The sequence below is a fragment of the Colletotrichum tamarilloi genome (genome assembly GCF_030869305.1).
Source record: "Colletotrichum tamarilloi strain Tom-12 chromosome Unknown Scaffold_7.1, whole genome shotgun sequence".
NCBI lineage: Eukaryota > Fungi > Ascomycota > Sordariomycetes > Glomerellales > Glomerellaceae > Colletotrichum > Colletotrichum tamarilloi.
The window spans coordinates 248688-268530 of NW_026849390.1; the positions used below are offsets into that span (position 1 = coordinate 248688).

Consider the following 19843-nt stretch of genomic DNA (forward strand, 5'->3'; position numbering starts at 1 on the left):
CCTTCTATCAAAACAGCCCCAGCCGGCCAGGTATTGTACAGTGAAAAGTCGTAATTCCTCCTTCCTCTTCTCGCAGAATGCCGGGGGATTACGTATGGGGTGGTGGATTCGCAGCATCACGCCATTGGTGGAGTGACTGCGGATTCTTTGGAGGCGAGCGCGCGCCGGAATGTGTGTGTCCAGGTTTTGGGGGATGTGAGAGAGTGGAGGGGAACTCGTTATGGTGAGAGCTACATCGTCAAAACGAAGATCTTTTAGTCCAGGCCGACGGTGGGCATGCCGCCGAGGTCAACGTTGACGCCACCCTGGTACTGGCCAATGTTGAGAGAGGAGTCGTAGGCGATCATCTCGGCGAGAACGTCAAGGACGGGCTAGATATAAGATCAGTTTCAGATCAAATGCTGTAGCAATTTTCCGGGGATCCAAGGAGGTCTCTTACCTTGGGAACGGTCTTGTCGTAGATGCCGATCAGGTCACCAGGCGTAGGGTAGACCTTGAGGCCCTTGTAGAACGCAAGCGCGGCTTCAACAGCGCGCGTGGCTGTAACATCAACAGTTGTCAGTAAGCTGAGCCATCTCGCCTCATTCCGGGTATTTCTTCTCGCATAGGGGTTGGACTAACGGTCGGCGGACAGCGTCTCTCCCTCGGAAACCTGCTGGAGGAAGTATGCCTCCTTCTGCTCAACGTCGGTAGGGAAGCCCTCTTCCTTGGCCTCATCGACGGCCTCCTTGATGGCTTGCCTTTGTCGGACGGTCTCCTGCTGGGCCGACTCCTTCTCAGCCTTGTGCTGACGGCGCTCGTTTCGACGCAGTTCTCTCCGGAACTCAGCCTTGTTGCGTCGCTGGTAGTCGAAGAAGGCGGCGTACGCTTTGATGACGAACGTTAGCAAACGCGGCTCCAATTAAACTGGTCCCTCGGTCCTATTGTGGAATTGGCAAAGGGAGAATTGTGATATCGGGGTGCGTCGAGGTGTTGAGGCAGACTCACCAACCAAGCCGGTAACGGCGGCGGCGACTGATGCCGTCACTATCGTGGAAGTCTGGGACATCTTTTTTTCTGGAACTTGGGGAAAAGCGGACGGAAGGTTTGGCTTTCGGTCTACAGCAGTCGGAGCTGATAGTGACGATGAGAGCTGATGGGGTTTGTGCTCAGGTTCACAACGTTGCGCTTTGTGAGCTGGGAGATGGTTGAATGACCGGGGGGAGGCAACGGGCGGAGGATTCGTTGACGGAGTAAATATCGAAGGAAAGAAGCTCTATCGGGAATTGATGGAGCTTCCTCTACCAATTTTTTTAGCCTCTGCGCCATAGTTCCCAGGTCGCGTTCTCTTGCCAAGCAGCCGCTGGAGTGGGTCTCTGAGAGCACAGACCAGACACACTGATGAGATAGGTACGTACTGATTCGACAGCTCACTGAGGTAGGTAGGTGCACTGCTGCAGCACCCGCCAGGAGGCTGCTGTTGCCCACTGGACGACGAGGTTAGGTGCCCGCCTTCCAGATTACGTAGAGGGATAAGTGCTGCGTGCCATAACGACTTGGGACTCCACGTCCATCTTAACGTCGAACTGGCAGGGGTCTTATCCTCTCAATGGCCACCACAGCACGGCAGCTTCCCACTCCGCGGGCGACAGACGGTGCATGAAACAACATCAATCCGACCTGATCTGCGACTTCACCAAAGGGGCTTTGTCCTCGCTCTTTCTACCCACCAACATCTGTCTCTCTATGCACAATAAGTGCTACTAGATTCGTGCCCTTCAGCACGTAACACCAACTCAACCGCCCGCCATGTCGGAAGATCGGGAGCGCAGCAAGATCTCGCTCCGAAGTGGAAAGAGAAAGGGCCGCCCTCAGATCAGCGCACCTCGCCAGATCTCAGAGCCCATTCTACAGGATGGATCTGGCCCAGTACGGCCTCCCGGCTCAAGGCCGATGGCAGATGCAGGTCCTCCGCCGGTTCAGCCTCGGCTTCGCCCGCCGCCGCAAGCTGGAGGCGGAAAGGTAAGCATCCCCAGCAAGGGCTAACTGAAGAGTCAAGTTGAAGGTATTGGAGGCTGACGAGAGAATTTATAGACCTCGGACTTGGTCAAGCGACGATACTCGACGCGGTTTAATACCCTGCCGAACGACTTCGACGTGAATAACCCGCCGGTACCGTCTATGCCATCCCTCGACAAGTACGAGTCCCGCCAGCGAAGAGCAGCACAGCCCCCTCCCAGCCGTGGCGGCACAGCACCAGCGCCAATTGTCGATATAAAGGCATTGCGAGATCCCGGGTTGGTACCAGACCAATGTGAGTAATGGACCTCCTTGGTTCATAGCATATAACTAACGCAGTTCTAGATGTTGCGACATTGCTCAGCGAAGCGGACGAAGACCAGATCCGAGAATTTGAGGATAACCTACGCAATCTCAAGGGCCGGGCCAATGCAGACTTGCAGCAGAATGTCATGCAGAACCGTACCCAGTTCATCAAGATTAGCAAAGAGGCCGAGAAGCTCAAGGGCGAGATGCGAGCGTTGAAGAACCTGATGACGGACCTCAAAGTGAATACAACAGCACTTCGCCAGGCCTCAAACAACGGAAACAATGAGTCTTCAAGCCTTGGGGGCGAACTCTCGACAGGCCTGAGCAAGAGGGACAAGCGAAGCTCAGTCGCAGACCGAAGCGCCCTTTGGAACTCGCAGATGCAGGCACTATACAAGAATGTCGAGGGTTCCCAAAAGTTCCTGCCCAATTCTGCCCGGCGCCATGTCATCCAAAATGCAGGAGCTTGGATTGAGCTGGACAACGCCACATACAAGTCTCGACGAGCGATGCAGATATTCCTACTCAGCGACCATTTGCTTATTGCATCTCGCAAGAAGAGAAAAGCCGATGTCCCGCCTCGCGAAGCTCAAGGACCCCTGGTGAAGCTGGTCGCAGATCGTTGCTGGCCGCTGCTTGATATTGAGGTTGTTGACATGGCCGGACCCGGCGATGGCTCGACGACGAGAAACAAATTGGCAGATGCTGTCATGGTCAGAGGCGTCGGCCAGGAATCTGTCATCTACCGAACCGAAAAGCCAGAGGATACGGAGAAGAACAGTCTGCTTCTCAACATCCGCAAAGCAGTGGAAGAGTTGCGCAAAGAGCGACAGTCAGAACTGGAGGCCAACAACAAGGCCAAGGAGACGATCAACTACTTTGCGTCCCGTGACCCCGGCCTGCTGCAGAAGACTGAGCTTTTGGAAACATTGTCCGACATCAAGGACATGCTCATCGACGTTGATGGAAAGCAGCAAAATCTACGATGGGTCGAAAGCCAGATGGACGAGCTCGATATTGACATTGCATTACAGAGCTTTGAGCCGGCAGTTGACCGCGTCGAGAAGCTGAAGAATCTCGCTCGAGGCCTGAAGAACAATGCGGTGGCGCAGGACTTCATCAGCTTCAAGGTCGAAGAAAGATGTGCCAAGTTGGCGGGCATGATCATTCGCGAGCTCGAGACGACACACACGGCGCCTACCAAGAACAAGCGTAACATTAGTTGGTTGGCCAGGCTTGGCTACGAAGACAGGGCTCGCGAGGCATATCTGGTCGCCAGACATGATATTATCACAAAGCGATCGAGGTAAGATTGGCGATGCTACGTATCCTTTTGGATTTGGCTAACCCCCTTTCAGACAATGCATCTTCCAGGGTGATTTGCACTTGTACATCTGGGAGCTCTCGTTTGTTTACTTCTCTCTGATCCGCAACACCGTGAGCTGCTTTCACTCATGTTTCCCTCCGCCGATGATGAGCGCCTGCGTCAAATGGGCCAAGGAAGAGGTGGAGACTTTCAACGGCATCCTCGCGCGACAGCTCAGTGGAACAGAGCGCGGCGGAAAGGTCTGGAACGAATGCATGGAGCGTGCCCAAGAGCACGCAAAGATGTTGAACGAGGTGCAGCTCGATTTCCGCACACTGGTCGGACGTGATTTGGAGCACTCGTCTGGTGTCACCAGCCCCGTTGGTCTCGGGCTGTCGTAGTTGTCAACGATTGAGTGTTCATGGACCCTGCGACGTCTACAATAGGCATGCTAGAGACGGTGTTGATGGGCCTTGAGTAATGGCAATGGTAATGGTAATGGGCAATGAATGGAAGGGCTGAAGATTGCGGGTTGTGTTTAGTCCGCGGTCAAGCAAATGATACCGAGACATTAAGGACGAAATGACGGAAGTGCCGCGGCCACTGGCATGTGCACAGATATTTTGGGCCACTTGAGGCTTGTTTGGCCTCTGGCCTGTTTACTTGCGACGACGTTTGTTACCTAAATAGGGAAATAAGTAGCCATAGGACAAGTGACCTATATCGAAACTTCACTGATGGGAAAAAAGGGGAGCAAGCAGTGTGACAAAGGCAACCAGAGAAACCAGAGTTTCGTGAAATCGATCGATGACATGATGCTCAGTGTGTCTACTTGTACTGTCTTATTAAGATATTTAGATTGAGATGCTTTACTTTGGCTGCCCAGGTATCCGTATTACCTAGGTACATACCTACCTATAGGATCTTACCTTCATGTCGAGGCTGATGCATCAAAGGAGTAGACGCAGACGTGACGAGGCTTACGTTAGTGCAGTGTATCGGATTAAGCGAGTCTAGGCCAGGAGGTGTCACCCAATAGGAGGCATTTATCTCCTGCCTCATGGCTTGGGTGTGTTTCTTGCCTGGGGGCTCAGGAAAGTCCCATCCAGTGTGGTGGTGTATCTCTCAATCCCCCTCCTGCCCCAGTCTGCTGGTCTTGCTGCAACCAGCAAGCACCACACCACGCCCGCCGCACCTGCACCCAGCACTAGAGCACCACCTTCCACATCGCAAAAATCCCCAGTGCCCAACGTCGACGTCTTTCCCCGTTCTCATCACAGCATCCAGAGAACATAATCCCTTCCAACCCCACCCTGCGCGAACACGTTCAACGTTGTGCTCCTCTCCCTCGCCCAAAACACTCGATCGCGTCCTCCTTATCTGGCCTCAGACGAAGCTCTGACCGCCTGTGACGATTCGCCGCCAGCCCCACGCTACGATTGAGGTGCTGTGCCAATCTGAATACCGCGACCGGCTGCTGAAAACAACGTCATCCCCAACCTAACTCGACGACCCCGACGACGCTGCCTTCCTTGCTCCCCGCGACCCAGCCTTCGTGCGATCGAGTCATCTATCAACATCCCAAGCATTTCAATCGATTAGACGACTTTCAGCATGGATACGAACATGGAGGACGTCGGCCGTGTCCCCGCCGATCTGCCTTCCACCCAGAACCTCGAGCCCACCACGATCCCTACTTTAGATGGTTGGATCGAGAGCCTCATGAGCTGCAAGCAGCTCGTCGAGGCCGACGTCCAGAGACTTTGCGAGAAGGTAAGCCTTCCGTCCCCAGCGATGATGAAGGTCGTGATGCGCGTTTCCCAGAACGTCACAGCTGCGGTTCGCCATACGGACTCCTCTCCCCTCATCTCGATTCACCCCTCTCGCGTGACCCCTAGGAACGCCTAGCTAACGTCCAGCAACAGGCGCGGGAAGTCTTGCAGGACGAATCTAATGTCCAGCCCGTTGTATGTATCCCCGATCGCAGGGCAAGCGATTCAAGCTGACTCCCCTCATTCAGAAATGCCCGGTGACAGTGTGCGGTGATATCCACGGCCAATTTCACGATCTTATGGAGTTGTTCAAGATTGGCGGTCCGAACCCCGACACCAACTACCTCTTCATGGGTATGTTGACCATACCATGTCCTCGCACTCTCTTAGATAGACGCTTACCTTACTAGGTGACTACGTCGACCGTGGTTACTACTCCGTCGAGACCGTGACTCTCCTCGTCGCCCTCAAGATCCGATACCCTCAGCGCATCACCATCCTGCGTGGCAACCACGAGTCCCGCCAGATCACCCAAGTCTACGGTTTCTACGACGAGTGCCTCCGAAAATACGGCAACGCCAACGTCTGGAAGTACTTCACCGACCTCTTCGACTACCTCCCCCTTACCGCCCTCATCGACAACCAGATCTTCTGTTTGCACGGTGGTCTGTCTCCTAGTATCGACACCCTGGACAATATCAGAGCTCTCGACAGAATCCAGGAGGTGCCCCACGAGGGCCCCATGTGCGACCTCCTTTGGTCCGACCCGGATGACCGCTGCGGCTGGGGGATATCACCCCGTGGTGCCGGTTATACGTTCGGTCAGGACATCTCCGAGGCTTTCAACCACAACAACGGTCTGACACTTATTGCGCGTGCTCATCAACTGGTGATGGAGGGCTACAATTGGTCTCAGGACAGAAATGTCGTGACGATTTTCTCTGGTAAGCGGAGCCTCTTGATTTGATGGGCTGGAGAATCATGACTAACCGAGCCAGCACCCAACTATTGTTACAGATGCGGTAACCAGGCGGCGATCATGGAAATCGACGAACATCTCAAGTACACTTTGTAAGCACACACTTCTCATCAACGTGCCGTCGACAAGCATATACTAACCATGCGCAGCCTGCAATTCGATCCTTGCCCCAGAGCCGGCGAGCCGATGGTCTCGAGACGCACACCCGACTACTTCCTCTGATCAACCTATCCGATACCCTTACCGTCTATCATCCAGATCGATCTGGATGTCATCCATGGACGGAATTCGAAGAGATGGGGGCGTGCATGCTCAACTTGCATTGGTGTTTTAGGGGCGTCTAATCTTGTAAGATTACAACAAAAGCCAAGAGAACCAATGTACTCCCAAGAAAGAGAGATCCTGCGTTGAGCAATATGATATAAAGCGAGAGAGATACAGAATGGCCCCAGGACGCTCAACTAGGAGCACGAGAGTTCCTTATCATTAAGGTTCCTGGTGTATCCTGGACGCTTTCCTCTGTCATCACGTTAGATACTCATCATAGACCGCCGGCAACAAAGAAGGTGTCGATGTTAATGACAAGCTGATGTTCCAATTTCCGTTTAACCCCCTGACCTGCCACGCATGGATACAACCAAGTTGCGGGCTAATGCTTCAAGGTGAGCTTCCAAGCTACTATTTTATTCAAGCACACGATAAATGATCGCCTTGCGCCTGTAGGTCCGTATTTGGAACCTCCCAAATATGCATCGTCATCATCACACATTATCTCTCCTGCACCATATGTCGGACGTAGCGTACCCTACGATGCTTCCTCACCTCCTACGCCGCCGACGCCGACGTTCATGACTTCGCCTCCTCTCCTCGCTCGTCTTCCTCCTGGTCGGTCGACCCCTTCTCACCTTCTTCTCGACGACCACACGCTCCCGGAAGATCTCTCTCCTCCTTCCCCCGATGCCTAGACCGCCTATACCCGTGTTGATCTCGTTGCTGATCTCCTCGGATCGACTGCTGCCCGACGAGCGCGTCCCGCCAAAGTAGCCGCTTCTGCTATCTCCGGACCCTGTAAAGTAGCTGCTCCGGGTGTAGTCGGTGGCGAGGTAGCCGCTCGGGGTGAAGTACTCTGTGCGAGACGAGGCTCGTCCTCGCACCGCCGTCGTGGTCCGTCTGGAGAAGGAGCTGATGACGCCATGGCGCCCTTCGTGGCGGCCGCTGCGGCCGCCTCGGAACCTTTCGCGGACGGTGAGGGTGCTGACGCGTTTGTAGGCGTGCTGGCCCTTTGCGTAGTGGCCCGGCTTGCAGGCGCCGTCGGGGACGTGGAAGCGGAGGTCGAAGCGGAAGAGGGCGTAGAGGAAGATAACGACGAGTTCGAGGTCATAGTTGAAGATGTAGTAGCAGGCTTTGTGATGCCACCAGCCGGGGAAGAGGACGGGGCGGACGGCGTAGTTTACGGCGCAGCGGTAGGCGGCGCCGATGGTCATGAGGGTCGCGGCGGTGAGGACGAGGATGATTTTGGTGGTGAGGGAGCCGTAGCCGAAGGGCTCGGGGCGGCGGAGACCGGGGTAGAAGGCGGCGAAGAGGAGGATGGGAATGGGGAGGAAGGCGATGAGGGCTAGTGTGGTGGAGGTGAAGAGCTGGACGACGCGGCAGTCGTAGAGGCTTACCGGGTCGAGGGTGTAGAAGCTGACGACGAGGGCGGTGATGGCGCAGACGAGGCAGACGAAGATGAGGAAGTAGGTGAAGAGGAAGAAGACGTTGACGGCGGGCAGCCAGCCAATGTTGGGGTGGAGGCCGCGGAGGAGGCGGTGGGTGAAGAGGAGGTTGAGGATGAAGAGGAGGACGACGCCGGCGGCGGCGAAGACGGCTGCCGCGATGTTGAGGGAGACGTTCCAGGGCTGGGTGGCCCAGGCGATGCGGAGGGAGAGGGCAATGATGCGGGTGATGCAGAAGCCGACGAGGACACCCGAGGGAAGGAACTTGTGGCCCCGGGCATTGTTTCGGAGGAAGATTGCGCCGTTGAGGAGGGCGGCGGCGAAGAAGAAGATGATGAGGATGATGCAGATCGGGACGTCCACCCTCACGTCTGGGATGAGACCCAGGGCGGCCACTTGTGGGGGGTAAGGAGGTCCATACAGAGGCAGCTAGTAGGCGGAAAGGAGTTCACAATGTTAGCTGTGAGGTCCTCTTTTCTTTGCAATGCTGGACAGAAAGGGAGAGGGAATAGGGGGTAGACGAACCGGAGCCCCAATGGGTATGAGTGCCGCCATTCTGACAAAGTACCTGTCAGGACTAGTAACTATTCGCAGGCCTGAAGCTGCTGGCAAGCCAGGCAGCACCTGCAGAACAGCTATAACCAGGGAGGAGGAGGCTGAATGAGCTGGACAGTCGAGGATGCTTGGCAGCCAGTGCTCATGCTCATACTCGTGCTAGGAGAAGGAGGGGATCCCAACCAGACGTAAAAGCCACGCTGAATGTGAGTCAAAAGAGAGGAAGGAATCCTCTCTCCCCCTCCATTGCGTACGACTAGTTTCTTGGAAAAGACCGGGGTAAGAGCAATTCTTTATCATCGTGTTTGCCGTACGGAAACATGTTCGTCTGAGCTTCGAGTGCGTTCTTCCTTAGCGTCGGCGAAGGGTGCGTTGGTCTATGTGAGCTATTCGGCACGGACATGGGGGAAGAGAGAGTGACGGGCGAGGCAAAGGTAAAGGCGGATGCGGGTTTCAGCCTGTGGCAAGAGCTGAGAAGAGCTGAGAGCGAGAAAGAGTCGGATTGGCTCTCGCTGATAAGTTTGTGCGGTCTTTTTTGGTGTTCTCGAAAAATGGGCGAGAGTGACGAGTGGTGGGAGTTCGTCTCATAGATAGAATGGCGTTGTGAGGAAACGAGATGACAGTATATTGCCTCTCATACCCCATACTCTCCTCCTCCTCAATTGTAGTAGTCGGCCTCTTCCTCAAATTCAGCCTCTATTACCCATCATGCTTGAAGTCGTAGGATCGACCCGAGAAGCGAATCGCGAGCCTAAGAAGTAGAGCCTTGCCCCTTGAGATCATCGCGTTCGCTTCAGCTTGCGGCGGCACGCGGCACGCAACATGTAAGATATCTGTAGGCTCGGATGCTTGAGAACAGAGAAGGAGTTCGCACATGTCGGAAACTTGCGAGACAACTCAGCCCCAGTCAAACTAACGCAGAGCAAGGCTGTAGGTGTTTGGGCCCATATCATCGCCGTGAACTATAGATCGGGGAAAGAGGAAGAGGGCATGTCATTGCACAGTAGGGCTGCGGTGCAGAAACATGTTTCCCATCGGTCCCTTGCCGGTCTACCTGGGACAGTCAACGTCGGTGGTCCGCATCCCTCTTGGACGTGCGCGGCCGTTAGTCCCGTAGCGAGCGATGTCGATGGCTGGGGAGCCACGCTCACGGACCTCGAAAGTGAGTGCTGACCGGACTCCGACTTTATGTGTACAATTGTCGGAAATAACGGCTCGTAAAAATCTCTTTATGAGCTATGTCGAATCCAGAGTTTCTAGACAGTAATTTGCTGCAAAACTGAACAAGAGCAAGTCTGGCGATGAATGCTCGTTTTGGTCTTCGCCCGTATGCATTTGTTGAACAATGTGGCTCACCTTGGCCATATCGAAATGCCGTTACTCATTGAAATAAATGGCATGGGCGAGCTTTTTTTTGTTGATGTGTATCATCAAGATGTGTCCCGTGATTCGTTTATGCGTGTCCAATTCACAGTGCGGCGCTCTCGAAAAGGCTATCGATGTCAGAATGAATGTCCCTGTAGCCCCTTGGAAGGTCAGATGATGCTACTGAAGGACCATGGGCTTGACAGACAACGAAGCCCACATGTAGCTCAGTGGTATAACCTCGTCAAGTCAAACGGCCAGACAATCAAGCTTTTTCGTCCAAGACTCGTGATGCTGATCAGACCCGTCGATACACAATTCATCGTCAAAACCCAATGTAGTGTGTGGCCATGGACACTTGAGCTTAACACCGCTTGCGCAACAACTTTTTCCCATTAGGGTTGTGCTGAAGAGTTCTGTGACCTAGAAGAGAATTCGAAGCTGGCACAGGTGATGATTATCGTTTGAAAATCAACATGGCTGTCAGGCATGGTTGGACTGCGTGAGAACATGTCCATGGGAATTTTTCGTATCGACATTGGACGGGATGGAGCTGATTTCCAACGCCGTAGAATCTTCTTCGATATAACAAAAGACTTGGAGCAGACGTGCTGTCCAGAGAACGCAAAACTACGTCGAAAACCTCTCGAATGAATGTGTCGGTTGATATGAACGTCACCCATGGGGGTTTGACGCATATTGACGTTGCGACAACGCCGCTTTACTGTACTGCTGTGACCAAAGAATCAGAAATGAGTGCCTTAATGCAATGTCATTAACAGACCCGAATGTCAGACATCAGATCGTCTAGGATCATCTACCGATTGAAGAACAATGTTCAAGCTTTCTTGGACTATAGACCAATCAGACAACGTATTCTTCGAGGCATAGGAACAATTTCCCCCGAGTGATGAGTCCAGAGTAGTAGTATCCGGAGTTATGCGTCTATTCGATTAGCATGAACTTGCTATGATTGAGTCGTAGCTGTGTCAGCCGCAGTTTATCAACCGATGTGACACCACTGTTTCGCCGCATAAAAGGCAATAACGGCGAGACCGCAACAATCGAAGAATGATTGCTGCATGTCGTCTCTCGGACGCCGCTCCGCAAGTAGTTGCCGACGGCCGCCGTTCCTCAATTCGACAACGGAGCCGCTTCCTTTGAAATTTTCCTCCGACACGGCAATCAAGACACTCTGAGCTGTAAAGTGTACTAGGTACTTAAGAGATACCTAGTCACTCGAACGCCGTTATGTGCAGTAGCGTAGTGAGCAACGGTCTCAAGTCAGAAACGTTTCTTTGTTGATCTTTGTTGAACGTGTGGATAGGTTTTATAGTTCGATGGGGCAAATGCTTGCCACGTTTTTGAAGAAGGAAGCATGGTAGCTGGTAGCTTTCGACGACGAGCCAACACAAAGCCAATGGGAGGGCGTTGTAGCCTCAGACTCAGCGGCAACATGCACGCTCGGATCCTTCTACTTCCCACGACGTGCAAGATAAACCATATTGCGTGGCGTCGGTGTCTCAAGGTATGAAAGAGCGGTCCAAACTGTGGCAAAGACCTGGAGTTGTCGCGCCCGATTGAACCTGGACTGAGGCAGTATGCGCGGACACTCCGTATGTGACTGCCAAGTACGGAAATGTCGATGCAAGGGATCATCCTCACCCACAGCACCGCGGGCACTCAATAGGGAAGATGAGACTGTCGTCACAACTGAGGACAGACGGCAAGGAACTTCTTACGCACAACCCAGCTGTGCCTCATAGCCGCGAGCCGTATGTATATAGACTTTCAGCGTGCTTACCCGAAGTCGGGATTTGATCTCGGATCCGAACTGTTCCATGGTCTGCTGACGTGTATTGTAACAAGCGATTGGCAGTGAAAATGGGACGAGCGGGTAAAGATCCTCAAACTTGACGATTTGCGATGTTTCTCACTCATCCCACGCGAATTCAATTTTTGTTTGTTGATCATTGCACGTGCTTCGATTTAGGGTTGAGTGAGTTCTCCGTGACAGCGGGAGCGGCTGGCCGCGTGATGAACAAACGGCCGAAATCTTGGTCTACGGATACCGAATTCCGCAGATGGTCCGGCGAGAAGCACAATAATGATCGGCATTATTATCGGACTCGAGTGTTGGACAATTCGCACTCGAAGCTTCGAACGCTCAAGTCGAGAACTCGGCGCTGCTGACTGGCGACCTAATTGAGATATGATGGAGTTGGAATGGAGGCGAGCTGTCATTGGGTAGATCGTCCAAACGGCGCGTTCATCCTTGGGAACAATCCGACGAAGTGGCTAGGCCTTGTCCGTGCCACGCAAGATAAAGGCAGCGCTGGGACCATCTTTCATTTCACAAACGCTGGTATCGCCAGTAGCCGACGCGGTTTCTGGGTCAGGGAGCGATGGAGTTGCGCTGCTCTTCCCCCGCTGTATTCGCAACCCCTGCTGTAATCCTGGAGCATTGTGAGCCTCACCAATCAGAGCACAGTATCGCTGGGTTGAGACATGCGCGAAGTCGTGGTAATTTCGCCTAGTACTCCGCTTTGTCAACCGCCTTGGTTGCCCCTCGAGTCTATTCGGCAGTTTGTGGATGTTTCTTCGCTGAATGGATACCATGTTTATGCTCAGTTAGCTTATGAAGCTCTGTTCTTGGGCTGACGATGATGGAAGCCCGCAGTTTGACACTCGCGTCATTATCTTGTTGGAACTTGAATGGCAATGCCAATGTCATGGTCATAACTGCAGTCTGTGAGCAGCAACCAGTGTGTTGCGCCGCGCCACAGCCGCGCTGCTGCAGTGTGACTCTGCGGACACATGTACCTGCACAAGCCTGATGGTGAGAAAGCCACCACACCGACGCTCAGTCGCCGTGCAAACATAATGAGTCTCGTTGTGCAGATTGTCGCCCGTTTCCTAATTGATCGTTCTCTGGTGGATGCAGTTGTCCACCTTGCCGATTTCGGCCGTCCTGCCCCGGCCAGTTTGTGAGCTGTCGCCCACAACCGTCTTATGAATCGTGTTCGGACGGGGAGGGTGCCGGCCGTACCCCAGGAAATGCATCAAGATCACAACGGATGGATGAGGGGAAACGGCTTGGACGGCGTGTAGGTATTCGTATCCGTACTGACTGTGAGCTTGCGAGGTGTCTTGAAGAAGCTGAGGAACTGAGTGTGTAGGACAAAGTGAGTTGAAACACGAGTCGATAGCCGTGAGACAGTCTGCCAACAAGCGTGTATCGGCACATGGTTTCTCGAGACATGGCTCTCCCTTGCCAACGCTGTCACGAGCGTTAGTAGTTGATGGGTTTCTTCAGTCTTGTTGTTGACATGCTGAGCGATCTGGCTAGACCTCCCATCAGAGCCATTCTCGAAGATGGGATGGCAGCGAATGGCACGAACGGGCCAACCATCGCGATAATAAAGCTTCGACAAGGAAGACCATGTGGTGTGAAGATTGATCAACGACGAGGAGGACGTGTTGCCGACGGCTGGTTTCCCGCCATTGCCGCACTGGCCTGACAAAGCCGGGGAAAGAGGGATGGTCCCTTCATGGTGGAAGCCATTGCATTCATGTTCCCAGTCTTCCTCGTCAGCTTAGGTGGTGTTTGTTTTCATTGCCCCCATTGCCAGCACATTGGTGTCGTGACGCCGTAAATACAACGTAGACGTGAGCAGTGGAAGTTTGAAAATAGAAATGGATGGTAGGATGTCTTGGTGCCCTAGGATTGAGTGTCTCTGAGAGCGAAGTTTAGGAGATGAAAAGGAGGCGGAAAGAAACGGTAGGTGACCAACCGTCTTCCCTTCTCTCCAGATGTATCCGTAGAATCTGCCGGCGTCGAGGCGCTTGGATTCCAAGTACTCGGGACGGAACATTGTTAGGAAATGTTCCGAGCAGATGTTGATCAAAAAACAACGGTGACAGCCTTGACGTTAAGTTAACGAGCCCAACTACAAGCCTTGTCTACACAGTACCCCGTATGCCCATGAAAGGGGGAAGTTCCTGCTGGCGGCGACGGCCCACGGCTGCGATGAAGGGGTTTATTGTGGTTTATGCAAATGGGATATATCCACGGCGACGGGAGGGGACAGATTCGAATGGGGAGAAAACGGAGTAGGACCAACGATAAGAGAGGATTGGACGGCCAGGACCTGGAGTGAATTGGAAGAGTGTTGGCAGTTTGATCCATGGCCGACGAGGGGAGACCCTGAGACACCCCTGTCAGCTGCTAGTTGCTCCCCTGCTCCACCAATTTTGAATACTCAAAGCGCCTTGCCTGTTTCTGACAATTCCGGTGGCCGTTGCTTCCCAAGTTATTGTGAAGAGCAGGGGTAGCTGGTACGTTGCCAGGTACGAGGGGGCAGTACGTACCGGTTGTTCCTACCGTCAACTTTCTTTACCTTTCTAGTTACAACTTGCAGCACCTACGGAATACATAGCATGTACCCAAGTCTCTGAGCGGCTGCCCACACAGATGGGGGGCCAGACTGGAGTAGCCTCTTGTGCCTGTTGGGTAGCGCAGCCACTCACATCAACCACAGCTGACGGGTCTCTGGTAGTCTCTCTTTCTCATTGGAGAGAAGGTCGCGCGGATGGCTTTCCTGCAGATGGGTGATGGCCGCGAGGTGGGCGACTTTCTTTTTTGCTGGTGCGCTTTCACCTCTTTCCTTTTCCCTCCGAGTGTGAGAGTCTCTTCTCAAAGACCCAAAGAAGGCAAGGGCCCCAGCCTCCTTACATCCATGTCCCATGACCCATGTTCATATGGCCCCAGTTCGCGTCCAGAAAGAACTTCCATCCTTACCAGAGAAGAAAGTCCACACCTCCAAACCTCTTAGTTGCACCTTCCCGCCGCGTGCCGTCGCCATTCAGGGCCTGGTCCATGGTCCACCGCCCAGGTCCCGGCCCGGGGTCAACCTGAGGGAAGGAAGCGTGGGAAGACTTGAGAGGGTACCTTCCACCGCACCTCTGATAATCGGCTGTGCCCATGTGCCCATCCCATGTCCCTCGCGCTGCTTGCTGCCTTCCAAAATTTCCCTATTTTCCCCAAGGTCCTCCCGTACCTGCCGCAGAGTGCTCCTCTTGCCTCCCCTTCCCCTTCCCTCCCGCGCGTGAGTGTGTGTGTTTGTGTGGTTGCGAGCTTCGTCCCGCCTCAAAACAACATCATCGCCTTTCCCTTCTTCTCTCGCCTCGACGAGCCCGACCGTGACACGTCGAATTTCCTCACAAATCTCGGATCTTAACTGCATCCTCCTAATTGTATTCCTACCCGAATATTGTCAATCAACCTTTGTTTGCCTTCACTTACTTACTCTCGTTCAGCCTCTTACCTCTCGCAACCCACCAATCTAGTGGTGCAGTTCCCCGAGTACCTATTTCTAAATCTCTTGGTCAACCTCCTTCCCGCGACGAAATATCAATCCGATTTCCATGTCCATACGTTAATCGCGACCCAATTCCCGAGCATTCGACAGTCTCTCACCTTCCTCGGCCCCCACCTGGAGCTATTTTCTCAATTGACACAGTTGATCAACCACCTACCCGCCGTTTTGCCTCTTTTTCCCGACGACAACAACAACCGCAACAGCTCAGTGCAAACGATTCGGCCTCTTTACAAATCAATTGAACGACTGCCTGAATCCTTTTTGGTTACGACTATCACTCGTCCAGCATCTCTCAGAGCCACAAGCACTCTTTACCTTGACTGTCAAACATTCACGACGATCTCCCGTTCGCCCCGCCAAGAAATTCCTTCGGGACGACGATCTGTGAAGTCTTGGAAAGATAGTCATGAACGGGATCCTTCTCTGATCAACGACTTCAAATCGAGCCTTCCAAGCTGGTGGCCACGAGTTACGGAACGACATTTTCAACCACCGGTAAAGGAAAGCCTACAGGCAGAGGAAGAGAGATGGGTCAAATAGCGAGAGCAGCACTTTCGTCAGTGCTGTCCGCGGCAGTGGTTTCGGCGCAGTCAAGCTGTATTTCTCTGCAGGGATCGACGACATGTTCAGCTTTTCAGTCAGCATCCGTTTCGACTACAGGCTTTGTGGCGGGGATTTTGTACGTTGTGTAATCACTAAGCGCCGTGACCTACACTGACCATCCTTAATAGCCCCTTCCTTCAATATGTGTCCAGCAGAGAAACATTTGATCAGCAGATGTCGTCTTATCTTGAGACAACATACGTGCGGGAGAAGTAAGCTCATCCATCAGCGATTTCGTAAATGCTTTTGCTCACACGGAACCAGGTATCAAACACTACTTGGCTGTAGCAACGTCAATCTTACCAACCCGGACGAGCTATATGCACGTTTCACGGCTACAGTTGTCTGCAACTCAATTGTTCAGAATTCGATCGACGCATGCAATTTGACTGCATCCAACTCACGACCCGTGTGCGCCGACACTTGTGTAAGTGACTCGTGGAATTGGCAGCAGTTGCGACAGTTGCTAACGTGAATCAAAGGCCGAATTCGCACAAAGTGAGGCTCTGCTCACCTCGGACAGCAGTCTCTGCGGTAACCCGGGCAGCAATCTCGTCAATCAAATTCGAGCAGACTTCACCAACTGCGCTCTGCCTGCCGGCTCTCTGTCATCTTCCAACTGCATTCAAGGCGTCGCCAACGAGAAGGAGAACTGTGGATACGGCAACAGCACCGTGGGATTGTGCTCCTATTGCGCATCTGGTGGTATTAACTCTACTGACACATGCTGCTACAACTCGAACATCGACCAGCGTTGTGCCGGAGTCACGCTACCCTCCATTTTCCCTACTATGACCTTCGCACCCCCAACGGCAACGGCGACCCCGAGCCCGTCAAATACGGCAGCTGCATCCAAAGAACTATCAGGTGGTGCCATTGCCGGTATCGTTATCGGCAGCGTGGTAGGCGCCCTGTTGCTTGCCGGCCTCATCTTCGCATGCATCTTGCTCGCCAAAAGAAGAAGACGTGGGAGCCAGAAAGGCAGTGTGTTCAACCAACCGTCACCCTCTAGGCAAGGACCGTCTACGGTTAAGATAGCGCCGGCCCAGACCACGAGCGGATACGAAGTCTTGCCCGGCGGCCGAATCGCCCGAATGTCAGCTTTGGAGAGCGCATCAGACCCGGCTCCTGTCCCGCCTAGCCGCAACAGTGGCCCCCTCATGGCCGTCGCCGCTGGAGGAGCAGCAGGATATATGACGGGCAGAAGGAGAGGCGACGATCCGTCTTCATCCGAATTTGGAGACAGCCCCGAGTCGGAATCCAGAGCTGGTGTTCTACGGCCCCCTCCCACTAACATCCGGAGGACGGGGTCTCTATCTAGTAGCTCAGTCCTGGCGGATCCGCAATCGCCAACGAGCGCCGGAATGTCGTCTCCACAAGGCATGGCCAGCCAGCAATCTGAGCAGCTGCCATTCTTCAAGGATTACTACTCTCAAGACGACATCCACCCCGGTGATAGAGTCGCTACACTCTGGGCCTATCAACCCCGTGCCCCCGATGAATTTACTCTCGAACGCGGCGATATGCTCAAGATTGTGGGTATCTGGGACGACGGTTGGGCAACGGGTATTCTGGTGGATGAGCGGGCCGATGAATGGGAAGCTCGACGACAGGCCCAACGAGACAGCGGTGTTTCCAACACTTCTGGCCGGCATCAGGACAATTCGCCGCCCGTGAGCGGCGAGATCAAGGCCTTCCCCCTCGTTTGCGTTTGCTTACCGGAACACTGGAGGAAAACTATTGAAGGGGATGTCTCGACAGAAGGTTCCAGCGCTCACCAAGGACACTCATCTTTTTCATGAAAAATCAAGGCCAATTTACTGAGTTTTGCATACACCTAAACGAAAATAGTTGTCTTTTCAGCATGGGCTACGGCGTTGAGGCATCGAGCTTGTATTGACTTCGGCCTCACAGAGAGGTCGAAGTTCCCTTCGGGCGACATTGACCAGCGACTCTTAATGAAACGTGCTTAACGTTTCCACCGACCGCATTTCACTTGACTCCCTTGGCATTTTGCACATAGAGACGAAGTAACTACATTTCTGCGACGACCCGCCTAATGTCATCAATCCTAGACGAACGAACGAAACTTTCTTCTTCAACGCGGCATCGCTTCGAATCACGACGACCACTCGGAAGCCTTCACAGACCAATTCGAGCACCCCATGCGAGTGGTTCTGATGAGACAACGATACGCGATCTTAATTTTACGACGAACACGCACGCAATGCGCTCTCCCCTTTCATTTCGAACAATCGACTTATATACCCATGGTGCGGTGACGAGGTACTGATGTTTGTGGAGTAATAAGAGGTCGGGGAGGGCCTATGCGACATACTTAATGGCGGACCTCTTGGGCAGAAGAGCTGAGCCTGCGGCAGCGGATATGTCTGGCTTGTCGTCCTTGGTATTACTCGGTCACACATCGACTCCCGATCGACTAGGTGGAGGCGAGGACAACGACAAAGCCTGGGCACTTGGTTTTGAGGAGGTGAATCGGATTTCGTCTTAATCGTTGGCTGTTGCGGCGCGAAACCTATCCTGCTACACATGGCCTGACGATATTACTTTGGCTTCCTCCTGTAACCTACTGGATAGCCGCTCAATTTACTTAGCTCAAATACCAAAGAGAGTTCTCTCACACTAATGATGCTTCTTGCTATAGCTGACGGTTGTGAGGCAGACGTGACAGTGTGGTATTGGTGCCGCTGATGCTACCCTGAATGGTTTCATCCGCATCGGGAGCTGAAACTCTTGTGGTCACGCGCGCATGAGCAGCTTCTTTCAGCTTGTGCTCCGTCGGGAAAGTCCCTGAACCAGGAAGATTAAGATCGCGAATTAAGAAGCACAGAAAATGCTGACACAAGGAGGAGGTGTTTGTTGCAGTGGAATTTGGCGGTGAGGCTAGGGCTGGAAAGAGAGTTTGGTGGGATGAGACTTTTAGACCTAGATCTTGACACTGATGACATGGGCATCGTAGGTATGGCGTAGCTCTTCAGACGAACTGTATCTACAGAGTCATCCACTTTTGATGGACAGGCATGACTCTTGCTGTCCTACCTCTCGCTCGCTCCGGATTGCGCAGTTTGGGGGGATCATGGAACAGGCTTGGGATTGGGCGAGGGAAGGGAAGAGTGAAAGGGTTTGCTGCTAAGTTGAGCAGCTTGTCGTGTTTGAAAGGGTTTCCGCTTGGGATTAACACCGGCGGGCTATTCTTTCCAATATCAAGGTGTTCCTCCGAAGAGGAGGGGCGGTTTTATTCTAGCTTCTGAGACCTGTCGTTTCTTCTCACCTTATCTTGTACGAATGAAAGGAAGTAGGTTTTGTCTTTCGCTAGTGACGTGGAACGCCGAGACGGCCGGGTTACCTCCCGGTGAAGGCGGTGGCCTTTCTACTTCCATGCTCTTATTGCTGCGGCGCGCGCCAAGGTGGGGGTTTGGGAGGGGGGGAGGTCTTTTGGAGGGGTTAATTTCTTCAAGCTCCCCCTACCTTACGCGGTAAGGTATGAGGAGGTTTCCGCTTCGGGGAGATCTTGACATGTGCCATCTCGCAACTTGGCGATCGTCGGGCGCCCTTGTTGCGTGCTGATTCGTTGGGAAGCTGTCGGTTATATGGGCAGCCTGTGTTTTGTGTGTGTCTCTGTCGCTCTCTTGTGTGAGCTGACTTCCGATTAATGTTACGGTAAGTGAGCTGTGTGTAACCCACCTGTCTGGGGCAGCTACTGCTGACGTTTTGCGAAGCATTACTCCTGCTTGAGTCTAGATGATACTGTGATAATACGGTGCTCAAAATTGAGTATACATATCAGCCACCAAGTTGGGGATATCAGTAAACGAAACGGTTCTTGTATGGGTTGAGCA

The 19843-nt window shown here is 53.4% G+C and overlaps 6 protein-coding genes across 6 annotated transcripts; 4 read left to right on the plus strand and 2 right to left on the minus strand.

The window, feature by feature from the left end:
• Window positions 1-254: 254 nt before the first annotated feature.
• Window positions 255-1048, minus strand: CTAM01_03020 (MAS20 protein import receptor; the record flags this gene model as incomplete). Its single annotated transcript, XM_060519058.1, has 4 exons — window positions 255-371; window positions 440-540; window positions 622-867; window positions 988-1048. The coding sequence occupies 4 exons, from the start codon at window positions 1046-1048 to the stop codon at window positions 255-257; spliced, it is 525 nt and encodes a 174-aa protein (XP_060386057.1).
• Window positions 1049-1788: 740 nt separating this feature from the next.
• Window positions 1789-4014, plus strand: CTAM01_03021 (uncharacterized protein; the record flags this gene model as incomplete). The annotated part of the gene is made up of 4 exons (XM_060519059.1): window positions 1789-2001; window positions 2074-2293; window positions 2344-3613; window positions 3666-4014. The coding sequence occupies 4 exons, from the start codon at window positions 1789-1791 to the stop codon at window positions 4012-4014; spliced, it is 2052 nt and encodes a 683-aa protein (XP_060386058.1).
• Window positions 4015-5227: 1213 nt separating this feature from the next.
• On the plus strand, window positions 5228-6586 carry CTAM01_03022 (serine/threonine-protein phosphatase PP2A catalytic subunit; the record flags this gene model as incomplete). Its single annotated transcript, XM_060519060.1, has 6 exons — window positions 5228-5386; window positions 5539-5580; window positions 5634-5739; window positions 5796-6329; window positions 6384-6456; window positions 6514-6586. The coding sequence occupies 6 exons, from the start codon at window positions 5228-5230 to the stop codon at window positions 6584-6586; spliced, it is 987 nt and encodes a 328-aa protein (XP_060386059.1).
• A 596-nt stretch (window positions 6587-7182) lies between these two features.
• Window positions 7183-8634, minus strand: CTAM01_03023 (uncharacterized protein; the record flags this gene model as incomplete). The annotated part of the gene is made up of 2 exons (XM_060519061.1): window positions 7183-8508; window positions 8605-8634. 2 exons carry the CDS (start codon window positions 8632-8634, stop codon window positions 7183-7185), a joined length of 1356 nt encoding a protein of 451 aa, XP_060386060.1.
• Window positions 8635-11925: 3291 nt separating this feature from the next.
• CTAM01_03024 (uncharacterized protein) lies at window positions 11926-12192 on the plus strand (the record flags this gene model as incomplete). The annotated part of the gene is made up of 1 exon (XM_060519062.1): window positions 11926-12192. The coding sequence occupies one exon, from the start codon at window positions 11926-11928 to the stop codon at window positions 12190-12192; it is 267 nt and encodes an 88-aa protein (XP_060386061.1).
• A 3715-nt stretch (window positions 12193-15907) lies between these two features.
• Window positions 15908-17785, plus strand: CTAM01_03025 (SH3 domain-containing protein; the record flags this gene model as incomplete). The annotated part of the gene is made up of 4 exons (XM_060519063.1): window positions 15908-16059; window positions 16112-16195; window positions 16248-16410; window positions 16466-17785. 4 exons carry the CDS (start codon window positions 15908-15910, stop codon window positions 17783-17785), a joined length of 1719 nt encoding a protein of 572 aa, XP_060386062.1.
• Between the last annotated feature and the right edge of the window lie 2058 nt (window positions 17786-19843).